Genomic DNA, 18,819 nt, shown 5'->3' on the forward strand with positions numbered 1-18,819 from the left:
GGATGCCTGGAGCCCCGGGAAGGCCTCTGCCCATTCACCACCCTGCTCACTCCCTCTCTTGTCTCCCCGCCCACCCCCGCTTCTTGGCCCTGCAGAGTTGGCTGCAGTAGTCCGGCGGTTCTCCCAAACGGGCATCCAGGACTTCCTGACGTTGACCCTGACTGAGCAGACAGGGCTTCTGTACGTTGGGGCCCGGGAGGCCCTGTTTGCCTTCAGCGTGGAGGCTCTGGAGCTGCAAGGAGCGGTGAGAGGTGGGGGAGCGGGAGGCACACAGGTGTGGGGAGAGTGGCAGGACCCAAAGGGGTGTAGCCTGAGGAAGCTGGCCCCTCAGCCCTGTTCTTCCCTGTGGAAATCTTTGTCCAGTTTCCATTCCCACCCTTCTAGCAGAGCCGACACGCTGCTTTTCCTCCTCTGCAGCTTTGCAGCAGTCTGGGGCTTCTGTTCTCTGTTACACTCCCGGGCAATGGGGACTGTGTACGCTCCCTTGTGGTGTCCTCATGTAGCTGCCAAGAGCCATGCCTGTGGCAGATACTCAGGGCACGTGCTCAGTGGCTACTTGGGATGTTGATGTCTCCCCCCACTCCCTTCCCAGATCTCATGGGGAGGCACCTGCTGAGAAGAAGCCGAGTGCATCCAGAAAGGGAAGAGTAACCAGGTGGGTGCTCAGGATACGGCCAGGAGGCCAGAACCACCCTCCCATAATTCTGTTGGCCAGGCCTGCAGTTGTCCCCCACCTCCACCCCTCTCCCTTTGTTCCAGACATAAGGGAGAGGTCCTTGTGTCAACATGTCCCATGTTCTCATAACTTTAAGTGAACCCCTTTCTCTCCCCAGACGGAATGTTTCAACTTCATCCGCTTCCTGCAGCCCTACAACACATCCCACCTGTACGTCTGCGGGACCTACGCCTTCCAGCCCAAGTGCACCTACATCGTGAGTGCTGCTTTCTCCCCTCAACCCCCATCCTCGCCCTACTCTGCCCACTCCCCTGGGCGCTTCTGCATTGTCTCTTCCGCCCCTAGGACATGCTCACCTTCACTTTGGAACGTGGAGAATTTGAGGATGGGAAGGGGAAGTGTCCCTATGACCCAGCTAAGGGCCACACCGGCCTCCTTGTGGGGTGAGTGGCTATCCCCACGGCAGGCTGGGGGAGTATCCTACCCCCACCCCTCCGCCTGCCATCTCATTGTGGATCTGCGTGGCCTGAACGAAGTTTCATGTCACTTCTGGCCTGCCTGATCCGCTGTCTTCCATAGACGGCGAGCTGTACTCGGCCACACTCAACAACTTCCTGGGTACAGAGCCAGTTATCCTGCGCAACATGGGGCCTCACCACTCCATGAAGACAGAGTACCTGGCCTTCTGGCTCAACGGTGAGCCCCAAGGAGCTTGCGTGGGGCCCAGGGGGAGCCGTGGGTGAGAGGCCCTGCAGCACCTGCCCTGCTAACCCTCCTCCCCTTCCCGTAGAACCTCATTTTGTAGGCTCTGCCTACATCCAGAGAGCGTGGGCAGCTTCACAGGAGACGATGACAAGGTCTACTTCTTCTTCAGCGAGCGGGCAGTGGAGTATGACTGCTATGCAGAGCAGGTGGTGGCTCGGGTGGCCCGTGTCTGCAAGGTACAGAATCCTGTGGTGAGTGGGGAGCCCCGGGAGGCCTGGTGGCTCAGCGGGCCTGCCCAGCAGTGCCCCCTTGCTATCTGCCAGGGGGACATGGGGGCGCGCGGCGGACCTTGCAGAGGAAGTGGACCACATTCCCTGAAGGCAAGGCTGGTGTGCTCGGCCCGGACTGGCAGCTCTACTTCAATCAGCTGCAGGCTCTGCACACCCTGCGGGATGCCTCTTGGCACAATACCACCTTCTTTGGGGTTTTTCGGGCGCGATGGTGAGTTGGCTGGGAACCCTGGGGGGTTTGGGGGGAGGGGGGTTGCCCAGGAGGGGATGGTTGGGGTTGCAGGCCACTGGGTAAAGGCTTAAGTGGTTCGCTGACCAGAAGGCAAGGAGGATGTTGGGCATCTGCCCCTCTCTGAGTCCCCCCTCCCTGGGGAGGTGTGCAGTGCTCTTGCCCCTGCGGTAGGTTAGAGCCAACATGACATCACACATGGCCATGATTGCTTTGTGTGGGGGGAAGGGGCTATCTTCCTGGTCCATGACATGAGCTGGGGTAAAGTGGACACCACACCTCACCCTTTGGTTCCCTCCTTGGTATGACAGGGGCGATGTGGACTTGTCAGCGGTCTGCGAGTACCAGCTGGAAGAGATCCAGAGGGTATTCGAGGGTCCTTACAAGGAGTACCGTGAGCAAGCCCAGAAATGGGGCCGCTATACTGACCCCGTCCCCAGCCCACGGCCTGGCTCGGTGAGTCCTCCAGGATGGGGATGGGTTCCTGCCCTCAGCCGCAGTAGCTCTCCACCATGCTGACAGCTCTCCCCTCCTCCCCCCTGCCCACACCCCACCCCCCACTCCCCAGTGCATCAACAACTGGCACCGACGCCACGGTTACACCAGTTCTCTGGAGCTGCCGGACAACACCCTCAACTTCATCAAGAAGCACCCACTGATGGAGGAGCAGGTACGGCCCCGGTGGGGCCGGCCCCTGCTCGTGAAGAAGGGACACCAACTTCACCCATCTGGTGGCTGACCGGTGTCACAGGGCTTGACGCAGCCACCTATACGGTGCTGTTCATTGGCACAGGTAGGCACCTGGGGAGGTGGGTGTGGCTGCTGGAAACTGGGTAAAGGCCTGTGTGTGTCGGGGCAGGGAGATCTAGAGATGCTCCAGGGGCCCCATGCCCTCTCATTCTTGCCTGTCCTCCCAACCACCCACAGGAGATGGCTGGCTGCTCAAGGCCGTGAGCCTGGGCCCCTGGGTCCACCTGATCGAGGAGCTGCAGGTGTTTGACCAGGAGCCTGTGGAAAGCTTGGTCCTATCCCGGAGCAAGGTAGTAATCAGGCCCCGTCCACCACTGTCCCTACACCTTCCCCCGTCTTTGGCTTGGCCAGGACAAGGCTGGGGAGGCACTAGAACACACCTCGCTTAGCTTAGGGCGAGTTCCAGGAAACGAGCGTGCTAACAGAATCTGTGCTCGGCGGCTGGCAGGCATTATATATAGCCAGGTCCCCGTGGGGGCAGTGTTCCCAGAATTGGGCCTTGGCAGCGGCTTGCCACGCTTCCGTCAGACCCCTCGAGGCTGTGCTGTGCCTCTGTGACCTACAGCCTCTTCTCTATGGTGCTGCGGTGGTCGGGGCCCCTCGGGCTCATGCTGCCCTCATGCTGCTGGCTGTCTTTGCGCCCCCCATCTCCCCCAAGTCTAGCCCAGCCCAGTCCTGGCCCTCCACTCCCTTTGCTGTTTGTCTAAAGTGCTGCTTGCACCTACCCTTCTTTCTGGCTAGTTTGTGACTCCTGTGAACTTTCATGTACTCGCCCTTGACCAACTGCCGTGGCTCAGATTGTTCCCCAGAACGTGGAATAATGGCAGAAAAAAAGTCCGTGGTTGAAGAAACACGGATTGGCAGTGAGCATTCAGAGGAAAACACCTTAATGCTGTGCCTGTTCTATTACGAGGACTGATGGGCCTAGCGGAAAACAGGCTTCCTGCACTATTTATACTGCACTGAAGCACGCGCGCGCGTGTGTGTGTGTGTGTGTGTGTGTGTGTGATTATATTCCTCAGCCTCGCACTTCACTGTTTGGGCCTAAGAAGGTCATGTCTCTAAGGTGCTTAGGATTGTGTCTGGCTTGTAGTAAGCCCTGGGTGCATTCTTCAGTCCTTCGATTTCCCTCCTCAGAGTCCTGTGCCCTTTGTCCTCAGGCCCCTTTGCCCTCGTGCTCCCATGCAACTGTCAGAGCTGCCCCCCAGGCCATGTCCCGCCCTGGCTGAACCTCCCGCACCCCGCTTCTCTTGCAGAAACTGCTCTTTGCGGGCTCCCGCTCTCAGCTGGTCCAGCTGCCCCTGGCCGACTGCGCAAAATACCGCTCCTGTGCCGACTGTGTCCTCGCTCGGGACCCCTACTGTGCCTGGAGCGTCAACACCAGCCGCTGCGTGGGCCGTGGGTGGCCCCTCGGGGTGAGTGGGGCTCAGCCCTTGCTGGGACCGGGGGTGGGAGCAGGGTGGTTGGAGCCGCAGTGCCCATGGACCCTGTTTCCCCAACCAGGTCCTTGCTGATCCAGCACGTGACGGTCTTGGACACCTCAAGCATTTGTAACCGTGGCAATAAAAAAGGTGAGTTGCCTTTTTTCTCCCTCTCCCCAGTAGGATGGGGCCCTGGGTTTCCTGTGCTAACTCTGCTCACTCTCTACTATTGCAGTCAGGCTCACACCCAAAAACATCACCGTGGTGGCGGGCACAGACCTGGTGCTGCCCTGCCGCCTCTCTTCCAACTTGGCGCACGCCCGCTGGACCTTCGGTGGCCGGGGACCTCCCCGCGGAACAGCCTGGCTCCTTCCTCTATGACGCCCGCCTACAAGCCCTGGTCGTGATGGCTGCCCAGCCCCGCCACGCTGGCGCCTACCACTGCTTTTCGGAGGAGCAGGGGGCGCGGCTGGCTGCCGAAGGCTACCTGGTGGCCGTGGTGGCCGGCCCATCGGTGACCCTGGAGGCTCGGGCTCCCTTGGAAAACCTGGGGCTGGTGTGGCTGGCTGTGGTGGCCCTGGGGGCCGTGTGTCTGGTCCTGCTGCTGCTTGTTCTGTCGCTGCGCCGGCGGGCTGCGGGAGGAGCTGGAGAAGGGTGCCAAGGCGGGCGGAGAGGACCCTGGTGTACCCCCTGGAGCTGCCAAGGAGCCCACCAGTCCTCCCTTCAGGCCTGGCCCAGAGACTGACGAGAAGCTCTGGGATCCCGTCGGCTACTACTACTCAGACGGCTCACTCAAGATTGTGCCTGGACATGCGCGGGTGCCAGCCTGGGGGCGGGCCCCCCTCTCCACCTCCTGGCATCCCCGGCCAGCCCCTGCCTTCTCCAACCCGGCTTCACCTGGGGGGTGGGCGGAACTCAAATGCCAATGGCTACGTGCGCTTACAGCTAGGAGGGGAGGACCGCAGTGGGCTGGGGCACCCACTGCCCGAGCTGGCCGACGAACTGAGGCGCAAGCTACAGCAGCGTCAGCCACTGCCGGACTCCAATCCCGAGGAGTCCTCCGTATGAGGGGCCCCACCGCCTCGCAGGGGCAGCGTGGGACGCGCGGCTCCTCCGTTTTTGCACAGGCACCAGCTACCTCAGGGACATGGCGCGGGCACTGGCTCGACTGGGGCGGACCCTGCCCCGCACCCGCCCGGCCATGAGAACCTGCTCCGCTCAGCACGGGCACTGCCACTTGGTGTGGCTCACCAGGGCACCGCCTCCCAGAAGGCATCTTCCTCCTCTCTGTGAGGGGCTGTGAATCACGGACACATGGGACCCCAGCCGCCAAAACGTTTCAAGGCAGAAGTTGGAGATTGTGGGTGTGTTTGTATCTAGGTGTATGTGTATGTGGGTGTGTGCATGTGTGTGTGACCTAGTCGTCTTGTTTCTCTGTGTGTGTGTGTGTGTGTGTGTGTGCGCGTGTGAGGTAGTCTTCCTTTTTCTGTCCAGTCTTCCCTTGGCCTGGGTCCTCCTGGTGAGTCATTGGAGCTATGAAGGGGAAGGGGTCGTATCACTTTGCCTCTCCTACCCCCCTCTGTCCCCCGTGGGGGTCAGGGAGTGTACATAATGGGGGTGGGCTGGGCAGGGTGCTGTGCCCCTTTTGGGAAGTCCAGGGCTCTGGGGTGGGGCCTGGTCCTGCTCCTAGGGCTGTGAATGTTTTCAGGGTGGGGGGGAGGGAGATGGATTCTCCTGTGTGTTTTGGGGCAAGGGTGGGAGGGGCCTCCCACTTGGCCCTGGGGTTCAGTGGTATTTTATACTTGTCCTCCCTTACTGGGCTGGGAAAGGTTGTGTGGGGGGAGGGGAGGGAGAAGGAGGGAAGAGGAGAGAGGGTGGGCATGCTGTGGATATTGCATATCCTCTCCCAGCCCTAGGAGGAGGGCTCCTAACAGTGTAACTTATTGTGTCCCCCGCGTATTTATTTGTTGTAAATATTTGAGTATTTTTATATTGACAAATAAAATCAAGAAAACAGTAAGTGTTATGTGATAAGGATAAGGCATTTGGGCCAAAATCTTCTGGGCAGGACTAGCCTCACCTCCCCATAGTTGTAGTGCAGCTGTCGCTAATGTCCCTGCCTACTTGTGCCAGAGGGAAGATAGTCCAGGCTCCAGTGTTTTCCCACAGTGGTAGCTTTGGGGCTGGGAACCCGACCAGGGCCAGAGCCTCCTGGGAGCCAGCTTTGGCTTCTGGTCAGAGGGAGAAGTTAGGGCATTGGGACAAGGCGGGAAAGGAGGGGCCTGGCTTCCCAGAACTATGGGAGAGGGAAGTGGGAGTGAGGGGCTAAAGGAGGGGGACTTCTAGAAAGAGCTTAAGGTTGTATGGACTAGCTTATGTGAGGATGGGGCTCCCAATTAGCCTAGGGGAGGAAAGGTAGTTACTTCCAGAAGACTTTCAGCCTTCTTCCTACCCTCCAGGAATTTAGTCTTGAATGCTCCGCTATATGGAACATGGAACTTTCCCCGCTGCCCCCCCCAAGTGTGCACCAAGCCACTAACCTATGCAAGGAATGGGTACAGGGAGGGCCCAGATAATTGTAAGGAACGGAAGACTTACCCTGGATTCTGTAATTCGTGCCACAGATGGAGGCAGTCGTGAAATGGACTTCCTTCATTTGACTGCTCTGGAGGGCCTGCAGTGGCTGAAAGGGGCTGCTGCCCTGTGTCCTTAGCTTTAGGAAAGGGCTGTGATGGCCGACTTCTGGGTATGCTAAGCTTTCAGCTTGGTCATTAACCTCAGCCCCCAGGATGTTTTGATATATGAAGATCGATACAGTAAATTCCGCTCCCACTGGGGCTGGGTGATTTGGCACAACCCAAGGCTCTGTTCTTGCCCTTGGGGGCGTATGTGCTCCTAGTGGCAAAGGTGGTGGCCACCTGCTTCCCACGGGTTTTCAGGAAATAGTGAGGTGGCGCGAGAGCAGAGAAGGGGAAGCGAGGTCACTGGGCCTGGGTGGTGCCGAGAAATGGGGCGGACCTTGGGGCGCGCCCGGCGACTCCCCGTCCTAGGAAAACCAGTGGGACGTAGGGAGCCGTGGAGGGCTGGGCTCTGGCGGGCGGCCCATCCGCCCACTGCGTCCCCACACCCTACAAGGCTGGCGGCCCGCGGGCGGTCCGCCTGCAGTCCGGATCTGGTGATCTAGCGCAGCACCCTCGGCACTCCGCTTAGCCTGGGGCGCCCTCGCGCGGCGGTCTCGGAGCACGGTGCAGAACCACAAGCCCCGCCCCGCCGCCTCGATTGGTTCCCGAACCAAAGCCCCCGGGGTTGGCCTCCGAGGACTGGCGCAGCCGCCGTGCGGACTGATCCCAGGCCCTGGCTCTAGGGCTGCCGCGTCGGCCCCGCCCCCCCACCCCCCCCCCGGCCACGCCGCGGCCGCGCGTGCGCACAACAGCCGGGGCGGAGCTAGCTGCGGGGTCAACATGGCGGCGCCGCAACCTTGTGCGGAAGGCCCGTGCTGCTCCTGGCCGGGTGCAGCGTCCGGCGTGCAGCAGACGCTGGACGAGATGGACTTCGACAGGGGTGAGACTCCCGGCTCTCTCCAGGTCTCTGGACAAGGAGATGGGAGAGAAGCGGGGACCTGAGGGCCGCAGTGGGCGTAATGGGCGTGTGGGCGGACGGTGGGCTCACAGCCCCCGCATCACTGAGACCCCTCCAGGGACCCGGCACGAGCCCGGCCACTAGAAACTTGGTCTCGGGTCTAGGTTGGGAAGCCGAGAGCCTGGTTTCAGTAACTTTTCCAAGTGGTGGGGCGGGGCCCGGCCCCTCAGCTGGTGCGCCCCGGGGAGGCTCGGGCCCGTGCGGGCGGTTGGGCGTGGGTGTGGGGGTGTGTATGGGGGAGTGTCAGAAAGCAGAATCTGCAGCCGGGGTACTGCAGCCACCCCGAGGGCATGGAGCTTCAGAGGGGGTGCTGCGCTGCCAAGGGAACTAACGTGCTGACCGATGTGAGCCCTGATGTGGCAGGCCATGAATGCTTTAGATATGGCCGAGCTGGTCCTCCACGCCGGTGGTGATATCTCTTAGCTTTGGGGCCCGGAGAGGTAACTCCTTTACCCCACACTCTAAGGAGATTATATCGCCTATAAGGAAAAGAGTAGAGCTGAAAAACAAGTCCGCTCTTCCTCGGAGGCTGTGTACCGTGTGTCAGTGCAGAGGCAGCTTATGCAGTAATAACATTTTCATAGCTCTGGGTGGATGCTACGGTTTTATATGCGTTCTGATCTAACTTGCTCTTAAGGGGCTCGTGCGCCAGTCCACCTCCCTCCGCGTCGCCACGCTCTGGGCTCCTGAAGCAGTTCGCTCCTGGGCCTTCCTCCTCCCACTGCTGCCCTCCTCCAAAGTTTTCTGCTTCACACAGAAGCCAGAGTAACCTTTTGAAGATATTAAATCATATTATTTCATTGTTTTCAGAATAAGTTCAGATTCCCTTCACGGCTCACACAACTGTGTGATGTTCTTGCTGCCTATTCTACTTCTCTGCCTCCACTTTATTTCTCAGTCTTTTCTTTTCCCACTCACTATGCTTTGGCCACACTGGGCTTATTTTGGTTTCTGAGATATGCAGGATTTCTCTCACTTAAAGCCGTGGTACTTGCTCCTTGGAATGAACTTCCTGCAGCATTAGGCTAGCTAATGCTTTTCCTTCTGGTCTTGGTTTAAATGTCACCTCCTTGGAGAGAGGGACCCTGGACACCGAATTATGGTAGTTCTCAACTTAGGGGATGGGCAACAACACCCCATTCTAGTAGTTCTCAGTTGGGTGGGGAGGGTGCAGTTCTGACCCTTAAGGGTCTTTGGCAATGACTAGAAACAATTTCAGGTGTTAAAACTGGGAGGGTGCTACGGTCATATAGTAGATAGAGGCCAGGGATGCTGATCTGCAGCCTACAATGCACGGTACAGTTCCTTGTAACAAAGAATTAACTGGCCTGGGCTGTCAGTTTTGCAGCTGTTGAGAAGGAAACCTGGCCCTGTTCAAAGTAGGGCCCCTTCCTCTCCAGGTTTCTGTATCCCCTTGCTTTCATCAAAGCAGTTTTTATAACCTGATGCTACTTTTTTTGCTTACTCATTATTTATTTCCCCACAAGGGAAAGATCCTTATCACGTGGGCTTCCCCCCCCCCTTCTTCATATCTGTCTCTGGGTTCATTTTCCCTTTCCCTAAAATATATCCTTTGAAAGTTTTTTTCAGTGAGTATGATTCTCCATCTCTCTCTCTCTCTTTCTCTTTCAACTGTAGCTTACTTAGGTATAAAATTCTAGACTGACAATGTATTCCCCCCCACTCAGACCTTTGGAAATGTTATTTATCTTCTTTATCTTCTACTGCTGTTAAGAATTTCACTGGGAGCGCTCAGTTGGAAGAGTGAGTGATTCTTGATCTCAGAGTCATTGTGGAGATTACTAAAAAATTAAACTTAAAAAAATCCTGATAATCTGATTATAATTCTTAAGTGACTGGGGCGCCTGGGTGGCTCAGTGGGTTAAAGCCTCTGCCTTCACCTCAGGTCATGATCCCGGTATCATGGGATTGAGCCCCACATCGGGCTCTCTGCTCATTGGGGAGCCTGCTTCCTCCTCTCCGCCTACCTCTCTGCCTACTTGGATCTCTGTCTGTCAAATAAATAAATAAAGTCTTTAAATTTTTAAAAAATAATAATTCTTCAGTGACTAATGAGCTTTTCTTTTTGGTAACTCAGATGTTCTCTCGATGCTTGGTGTTTGGTCATTTTACCATAGTAGATAGTTTGTTTAATTCAGACATATGTTGGTACATTCTGTCTTTCATGTTTCCTTACCTCTCTTTAATATTTTTCTCTTTACCATTCTGCATTCTTGGTGATTTCCAAGTCACTCATTCCCTCTCCGGTGGGTCTGCAGTACTGCCCAACCATCTGTTACTGTTTTATTTCAGTGATTCTATTCTTTTAATTTACTGACTTTAAAAGTAATCTCTACACCCAGCCTGGGGCTCAAACTCATGACCCCGAGATCAAGGGTCACATGGTCTACTGGCTGAGCCAGCCAGGCGCCCCTGCTTTTGTTTTAGACCTCCCTGTCCTTTTTTTTCCTCCCTCATGTTCTGTTGATTTGTGGATTGTATTCCTTTTTCTTTTTGAACACATTAAAGATTGTTTTGAAGTCTTTAGATTGTGCTCTTATGGCTCATTTTGAAGTATGCATTTTTCCATTTGTTGTATTTGCTGACTATCTCGTGGCGGTGGATTACTTCTTGTTTTGCAGCTTTTAATTTTTGAGCTGGTGGGGTTGCGGGGGGGTGTCTTCTCTTGTTAGAGATTATCTGCAACAGAGCCACACCTGTGTTGGCCTGTGGAGGTATCCTCATAGACATTTTTGTTTTTTTTTTTTAAAAAGATATTTATTTATTTATTTATTAGCGATAGAGAGAGAGAGCGCGCGCGCTCACAAGTAGGCAGAGAGGCAGGCAGAAAGGGAGGAAGGGAAGAAGGGAAGCAGGCTCCCTGCTGAGCAGAGAGCCCGATGCAGGAGCCCAGGATCACGACCTGAGCCTAAGGCAGAGGCTTTAACCCACTGAGCCACCCAGGTGCCCCCATAGGACATTTTTTAAAAATTGCTTCTGTGCAGTTTGTGTAGCATCCACTTGACCTATTTTTATGACAGAGCCTTAGCTTGTGGGTCTTGTTCCCTAAGGCTGTGAATAGATATAAGTCTCCTTGTACAGTGATTTATGTCAACTCTTTCTCCATAAACCTGGAAAAAATATGCAGTTAATAAAATTTACATGACGGGAAAAATGCAAAAACAAACAAATATAAATATATATCCCACATCTCCAAGTTGAGTGGGTCATGGTATCTGATTTTTTAGTTTTCTTCTGCCTTTGCTGTATTCTCACACCTATTGAAATGGTGCCTTTCTCATTTCCTTTAAGTTTCTCTTCAGATGTCATAAGAGATGCCATCCCTGACCACTGCTTGTATCCCTTCTCTGTTTTATTTTTCTTCATAGCACTTAGCACCACCTGACTTATTTCTTTTTTTTTTTTTTCTTTATCTGTTTCATTAATTAGAAAGTAAACTCCAGGGCACCGGGGTGGCTCAGTGGGTTAAAGCCTCTGCCTTCAGCTCAGGTCATGATCCCAGGGTCCTGGGATCGAGCCCCGCATTGGGCTCTCTGCTCAGCCTGCTTCCTCCTATCTCTGCCTGCCTCTCTGCCTACTTGTGATCTCTGTTTGTCAAATAAATAAAATCTTTAGAACAAAAAAAGAGAGAGAAAGAAAGTAACGTCCAGGGTGCCTGGGTGGCTCAATTGATTAAGCCACTGCCTTTGGCTCAGGTCATGATTCCGGAGTCTGGGGATCGAGTCCCGCATCAGGCTCCCTCCTCCAAGGGAGTCTGCTTCTCCCTCTGACCTTCCCATCTCTCATGCTCTCTCTCGCTCTCTCTCTCAAATAAATAAATTAATTAAAAAAAAAAGAAGAAAGTAACCAAAGTAACCTCCATGAGACCAGAATTTTGGGGGCAGCCCTGGGAATTGGGGACCTTTAATTCTTGGCTGACCTCTAATTCCCAGAACAGTGCCAGATGCATGATAAGTATGCAGTAAATACTTGCTGAGTAAGTAAAGTGCCTGGGCCTGGCAGCTTGCTTTCTGCTGCTATTCAGAACAGGAAAGTAGAAAATTTTCCAGGCCCCATTCATGCGTGAGGTGGTACTTCTGCCTCCCAGCTTTGTGTATAGAACTTTGTTGTCTCTCTTCCTGGCCATGCACCTGACCTGCAGCTTTTGCTCCAGACCCTGCCTAGTTGTTCAAGCCAAAGCCTCTAAGGTGTGTGTCCATTTACACAGACTTCCAGGATTCTGCAGGTGGATGCCCTGCTCACCACTTTGGCTATGGTTTTCACCTTCTTCTGGCAACTGGCAGTGTCCTTTTCTTGCTTTTGAGTTTGCTTCTATATTCAGACATTTTAAACATTACTTTATTTAATATTTATGTGTTTAAAATGGGAAGAAGGGATTTATGTCTGCCGAACCATACTGTCCTGATTCGACAAAGCTCCTGTCTGTCTTGTTCACAACTGTAGCACCAGCTGCTCGGACAGTCCTTAGCACAGAGATCTCAGTTAAATTTTTTTAAGATATTATTTATTGATTGATGGATGGATGGATGGATGGATGGATGGGAGGGGCGGAGGGAGAGAGAGAATCTCAAGCTGAGTGCCGAGCCTGACTCTAGGCTCGATCCCAGGACCCTAAGATCGTGACTTCAACCCAAACCAAGAGTCAGGAGCTCAACTAATTGAGCCACCCAGATGCCCCTCAGTTAATATTTGTTGAATGAATAAATCCCCATTGTATAGATGAGAAAATAGAGGTGATGAGGTAAAGGAAGCACTAAAAGTCTCTAGTCACTTGGCATTATTCAGCACTTCAGTTGTCTTTCCACAGGAATCTGGTCGGCAGCCCTGAATGGAGACCTAGGCCGAGTCAAATATTTCATCCAGAAGGCAACAGACCCTAGCCAGCCCGACTCAGCTGGCTACACTGCTCTGGTGAGTTGGGGAGGGAAACCTGCACTCGGGATACCTGCTCTCCATGCGGAAGGGGTCATGTTGCCTTTAGTTTGCCCTTTCTTCTCTCCCAGCAGGTTTTCAGTTTTAAGCACTGTGCGAACCTTGTTCTTGGTTTGTTTGTTTCTTCCTTAAGTATTAAGTGCTTTATATCCTTTATTTAATTTCATTTACCTAACAATCCTTTGAGGTAGGAATGATTATTATCCCCATTTTCCTGTTGAAGAAACTGATGCTAGAAATGAAGAAGCTTGGCTAGGTCCCATGGCTAACGGAGGTAGCCCCTGAGGTCATTGACATCCTCTTGCTCCAGAGCCCATGCTCTCACTTGCCCACCGCCCTTGTCTGCCTGGGCTCTGCCATCTGACCTTGGTCTCTCTTCCCTGCAGCACTATGCCAGCCGCAACGGGCACTATGCCGTATGTCAGTTCCTGCTGGAAAGCGGGGCTAAGTGTAATGCCCAAACCCATGGGGGCGCCACAGCTCTGCACCGGGCCAGCTACTGTGGGCACACTGAAATCGCACGGCTCCTGCTGTCTCACGGGTCCAACCCTAGGTTGGTGGATGACGATGGCATGACAAGTCTGCATAAGGTATGCTGCCCTCCCCAACTTCACGAACTTGGTTGTTGTCATTATAAACATGATAACATGTTCACTGTAGAGAACATGGGGAAAGCAGAAAAGCACTTGTGATGTCATTGCTTACCAATCATCACCTGAGGGTTAATGTGTAACAGGCCAGCATTTCCCCTGTGCATGTAAATTCGAATTACATGTACAGCATCATTTTTTTCTTTGCTTTCATAATCTGTCATGAATGCTCTTCCATGAAGTTAGTTTTCTGAAGCTCACACCTACTCACGCCTACCCCTGCAGCCCACTTTCCGAATGGTAGCCAGGGTGATCACTTTAACTTTCTTCTGACTGGAAATTCCTACACGTAGTGAGGAGTTTGAGGATACAAAACAGTGCAGCATGAAAACATTTCCCTTCCACCCTAACCCATGGTACCTCAGTCTTCCAGGACACCCTGCTCAAGGCAGGTTATGGCTTATATATTTTAGAGAAGTGGTTTATGCATATTTTTGGCATATATCTGTAAATGCATTCTTTTGTGAATTTTAAGAAAAAATTTAAGTAGTTGACTGCATGATGTACCAGGAGAACCTGTGGCAGACACTTTTTGCAGTCCACTGAAAATTTGTGCCCACTGGGGCACCTGGGTGGCTCAGTGGGTTGGGCCGCTGCCTTCGGCTCAGGTCATGATCTCAGGGTCCTGGGATCGAGTCCCGCATCGGGCTCTCTGCTCAGCAGGGAGTCTGCTTCCCTCTCTCTCTCTCTCTCTGCCTGCCTCTCCATCTACTTGTGATTTCTCTCTGTCAAATAAATAAATAAAATCTTTAAAAAAAAAAAAAAAATTTGTGCCCACTCTGTCCTTTTAGAGACCTGGCTCTCAGACAGTGCTCTATAATCACACACTACATTCTATTCCCTCTAGCATCTCACATGGCCAGTTCTCAGCCACTAGAAGACAAGACACACCAGTGAGCTTTTTTCCAGGAGGAGAGCTATTAGGAGCCGGTGTTCCTACTCCACACATTCTCCTTGGTCACCTCAGGCAGGACAGACACCTAAAGGTTGGCAGATCCCTGGCAATCAACTTGGATTCCAGAAACACGTTAGCACAGAAAGGTTGCTTGCTCAGTGACAGCAACCTTGAAATGTTACCCCCACAAAGATAGAGTTGTTATTTTTATTTATTTTGTACTTCTGACTATTGAATAATACATACTATTTTTTTTTTTAAGTATGATGGGAATAGGGCTAACACTTTGGTAGAAACACTAGTAGAGATATTTAAGAAATATAGGAAGACTGGGTGGCTCAGTCGGTTAAGCGTCTGCCTCACGCAGGGTCCAGGATGTCAGGGTCCTGGAATTGAGTCCCACGTCAGACTCCTTGCTCAGCAGGAAGCCTGCTTCTCCCTCTGCCTCTGCTCCCCCTGCTTGTGCGCTCGCTCGCTCGCTCTCCCCCACCCCCATTCCCTCTGACCCCCCCAAAAAAATATTTATTTATTTTTTTCCCAACAGGTTTTGTTTTGTTTTTTGTTTTTTTTAAGATTTTTGTTTATTTATTTGACAGAGAGAGATTACAAGTAGGCAGAGAGGCAGGCAGAGAGAGAGAGGAGGAAGCAGGCTCCCTGCTGAGCAGAGAGCCCGATGCGGGACTCGATCCCAGGACCCTGAGATCATGACCTGAGCCGAAGGCAGCAGCTTAACCCACTGAGCCACCCAGGCGCCCTTGTTTTGGTTTTTATATGTCATGATGCCTCTTATGTGAGGCACAGGCACACCTCAGAGATAGGCCGACCACCGTAATAAAGCAAGTTGGAGGAGTTTTTTGTTTCCCAGTGCACATAAAAGTTTTATTTATCCTATACTGTAGTCTATTTAGTGTACACTAGCATTATGTAAAAAAAAAAAAAAAAAAACATTGTCGTATGTACCTTTTTGAAAATACTTTCTTGCTAAAAAATGCTAACCATCATCAGAACTTTCAGCAAGTTGTAATCTTTTAACTGGTAGAGGGCCTTAGCGCGATGGGGATACCTGCATAGGGTATCAGGGAGGTCAGGGTAGTAGTTGCTGAAGGTTTAAGAAATGGCTGGGGCACACTGATTCTTACATTAAGATAGCAATGAACTTCGCCACATTGATTGACTCTTCCTTTCTACTTGAGCGCTGAAAGGCCATTGCCGGGTTATTAATTGACTTACTTTCAATGTCGAGTTTCTGGGAATAGGGAGCCACGGGGAAGAGAGAAAGACTGGGGAACAGGTGCCAGAGCAGCAGTCAGGACACAAGTTTATAAATGAAGTTTGCTGTCTAATATGGGTGCAGCTCCTGGCATCCCAAAATAATTACAGTAGTAGCATCAGTGACCACAGATGACAGATATAATGATGATGATGAAAAAGTTTGAAATAGTTAGGGAGTTAATGAAAATGTGTCCAGATAACGAAGTGAGCAAACGCTGTTGGGAAAATGGCACCTACAGACCTGCCCGGTGTGGGGTCGCCACAGACCTTCAGTGTGTACAGTGTCTGCACAATGCAGTAAAGCAGAGGGCAATAAAATGGGGTGTGCCTGTGTAGAAAATAGTCCCGACACAGGAGCAGAGTGGGACGGTGGTGGCTGGGCGGTCTGGAGGTGCTGTTGAGCTGGCGCATTGTCCCTGAGGAAAGTAGATGAAGCGCAGCAGATGACACTGCGTCTGTGGGTGACCGCGCGGGTGGTTTGTTAGGAAGGGCGCCAGCCCGGCTGGATCAGTGAGTAGAGTATGGGGCTTGTGATCTCAGGGTTATAAGTTCAAGCCCACATTGAGTGTGGAAGGTGGGGGGTGGCTATCATTAAACAAAAAGAACAATTACCAAAAAATTATAAGTAGGTTGATTGATTTGTTAAGAGGTCAGATTTCATCTGAAGTGTTCTTATCACAGTAAGAAGTTGGGTGGGAGGGTATTTCAAGGACCAAATTAATTTTTAGGAAGCCAGATGTGACTATTTCACAGTCCGAGGATTTGCAGTTATATTACACTTGTGTGCATTCATGGGAAGATGTCAGCGTTTCCCTCCTCCAGTTTCCTTCTTTCTGTCTTTCTTTCTTTCTTTTTTTTTTTTTTTTTTTAAGTTAAGCCATCTCTGTGTCCAGCGTGAGGCTCAGACTCACCATTCCCAGATCAGGACTTCATGTTCTTCCAACTGAACAGCCACATGTCCCTATCTTCACCCCCTTGTCTTTTATCCTCAGGCCAGTTTCTTGACCCATCACGGTGACACTCCAGAGCCTTACATGTCACGCTATCTCTGTCCAGATGCCTCTCCCCTCCTAGTTTTCACCTGTCTTGTTGCTGTCCTTTCTGGATCTCAGCTTCTGTATCACACCTGCAGAGGGTCTCCCTGTTCTCAGGCATGGGTGGCTTCCCCAACGGCGCAAAAGCACCCTGCACTTGACTTCTTAGAGCTTTTCTCTCTCTTGAGATTCTGTATGAGCGCTTTCTTCCGAGAGATAGCGAAGGACTTGATCTTGTTCACTGTGGTGGCTCCAGCTCTCAGCACAGGTGCCCAGTGAATATTCGCTGAGTGAACAACTAGATGTCATTTTATTTTCTTTTAAGATCCTTGCTAGCTGAAGAGGCAGATTGCTGCTTTCTCAGTGGTCCACACTGTTGTTGCTGGGATGGTATAAGTCCCCTGGAGGGTGTGTACCAGGAGGACACTGCACACCTGGTGCTGGCAGGTCTTACAACTTGAGGCCTTCTTGCAGCCTCCAGCCCTTTCGTTCAGGGGATGCAGATATGAGAGGAGTTACGAATTCTTTCTTTTTTAAAAAAATAAGCTACTTTGGAACGTTGGTACCTTTTATTGTACAAAATTCTTTGGACTGCATCTTGCATCTTCCCAGAATGCACCCCAGAACTGCTCACAACATACCACTGACTGAATTGAGGCGACAAAACTGGGAACCTTATGTCTGTACTCATTAGGAGGACTGGCTAAATATCTGGATTCAAATTTGAGGTGGTATTTGCTACTAATACTAATTTTGACACCTCTCAGAAACCCCCGGGGTGCCTCAGTCTGACTGTTGAGAGGGAATAGAGTGGTGTAACACAGTTGTTAAGAGTCGAGACGTGGCAGTCAGACAGACCTGGTTTAGGATCCCCAGGCTGCCACACAAGCTCTGTGACGTTGGCCAAGTCACTTACCATGTATGAACTTCAGTTTCTTCATCTGTAAAATGGGAATGATGATAGTTCCTACCTCTGATGGTTATTATGGAAGTTATATAAGCTAATCTGTGTAAATCACCTTAATCTTTTCTGGAGAAGGTAGGTTAAAAATTGACATCCAAGTTGGGATAGTATATTTCAAAGGAAGAGGAGAAAGCCAAGTACCTGAACCCATTTTTCTGTGCTCATCTGCACACTCCTGGAGGGCAGGGGCTGTGTCTGGTATATCTTGTGCCTACGGTGCCCAGCTGATAGAGGACTGAACATTTATAAAAGATACTTAAGAGATCCAAGTTTCTATATTTGTTTTTGATTATTTAAAGATTTTATTTTTAAGTAATCTCTGCACCCAGCATGGGGCTCAAACTCACAATCCCAAGACCAAGAGTCACATGCTCCATCAACTGAGCTGGCCAGGCGCCTGTCTATATTTATTTTTAATGTGCAAACCTGGACAGAGAAGAATGGCTGCGGAGCAGAGAACACAAGAAAGAAAAACTCAAGCTAACTGCCAAGAAAAGCACTAGATAATTCCACCAATCTTCCTGCAAGTTGTTGGACTTTGGTAGGAATTAGGGGAAATCTATTTATTTTTTATTTTTTTAATATTTTATTTATTTAGTATTTTATTATTTTGAGAGAGAGAACACAAGCAGGGGGAGAGGCGGAGGGAGAAGGAGACTGCCTGTCAAGCCAGGACCCGGAGATCATGACCTGAGCCGAAGGCAGACACTCAGCCATCTGAGCCACCCAGGTGCCCCGGAATTAGGGGAAATCTACTTAGATAGCCAGTGTCTTCCATTTCCACAAGACCTGTTTTAGGACCAAGAGATTCCCCGAAGTGGAGCAAGAAAGGGCAGGGCCCAGTGGGATTATGGCTTTTGAATCTGGCATCTTTCTCCACAGGCTGCTGAGAAGGGTCATATGGACATTTGCTCCCTGCTCTTGGAACACAGCCCAACCCTGAAGGCTGTCCGGGATCGGAAGGCACGCCTAGCATGTGACCTGCTGCCCTGCGACAGTGACCTGTGGGACCTGCTGGCCACCTGAGCCGCCACCTTTCTGTCTTGGGCTGCCATTCAAGAGGACCCAGACTAGCACTCCTACCCCCTGTCGTGGCGTGCATCCGTGCTGCAGGGTGGGACGTTGAGGCCCGAAGAGCCCCATTCTGGCCGCTGTGGGAGCGAGGGAGTAGTTGTGGGGCTGCAGGTGCTTAAACCTGGACAGATGATCATACTCTAAATTAGCTCATGTAGAAACATCTATCTGTTTGGAAAAATAAAACTGTATCCTTACCTCATCCCATGCACAAAAATAAACTTCAAGTAGATTAAAGACCTAAATATAAAAACAGAACTATGTAAG

At 51.9% G+C, this 18,819-nt stretch overlaps 1 protein-coding gene and 1 pseudogene across 1 annotated transcript; both read left to right on the top strand.

Moving 5' to 3' along the window:
- The first annotated feature begins 629 nt into the window (after nt 1–629).
- On the top strand, nt 630–5,239 carry LOC122916331 (annotated as a pseudogene).
- A 2,275-nt stretch (nt 5,240–7,514) lies between these two features.
- On the top strand, nt 7,515–18,754 carry LOC122916333 (ankyrin repeat domain-containing protein 39). Its single transcript, XM_044263582.1, has 4 exons — nt 7,515–7,632; nt 12,539–12,642; nt 13,050–13,253; nt 18,361–18,754. Exons 1-4 carry the CDS (start codon nt 7,533–7,535, stop codon nt 18,502–18,504), a joined length of 552 nt encoding a protein of 183 aa, XP_044119517.1. The 5' UTR covers nt 7,515–7,532; the 3' UTR covers nt 18,505–18,754.
- The last annotated feature ends 65 nt before the right edge of the window (nt 18,755–18,819 follow it).

This window comes from Neovison vison, chromosome 8 (genome assembly GCF_020171115.1).
Source record: "Neovison vison isolate M4711 chromosome 8, ASM_NN_V1, whole genome shotgun sequence".
In the NCBI taxonomy this organism is placed as follows: Eukaryota; Metazoa; Chordata; class Mammalia; order Carnivora; family Mustelidae; genus Neogale; species Neogale vison.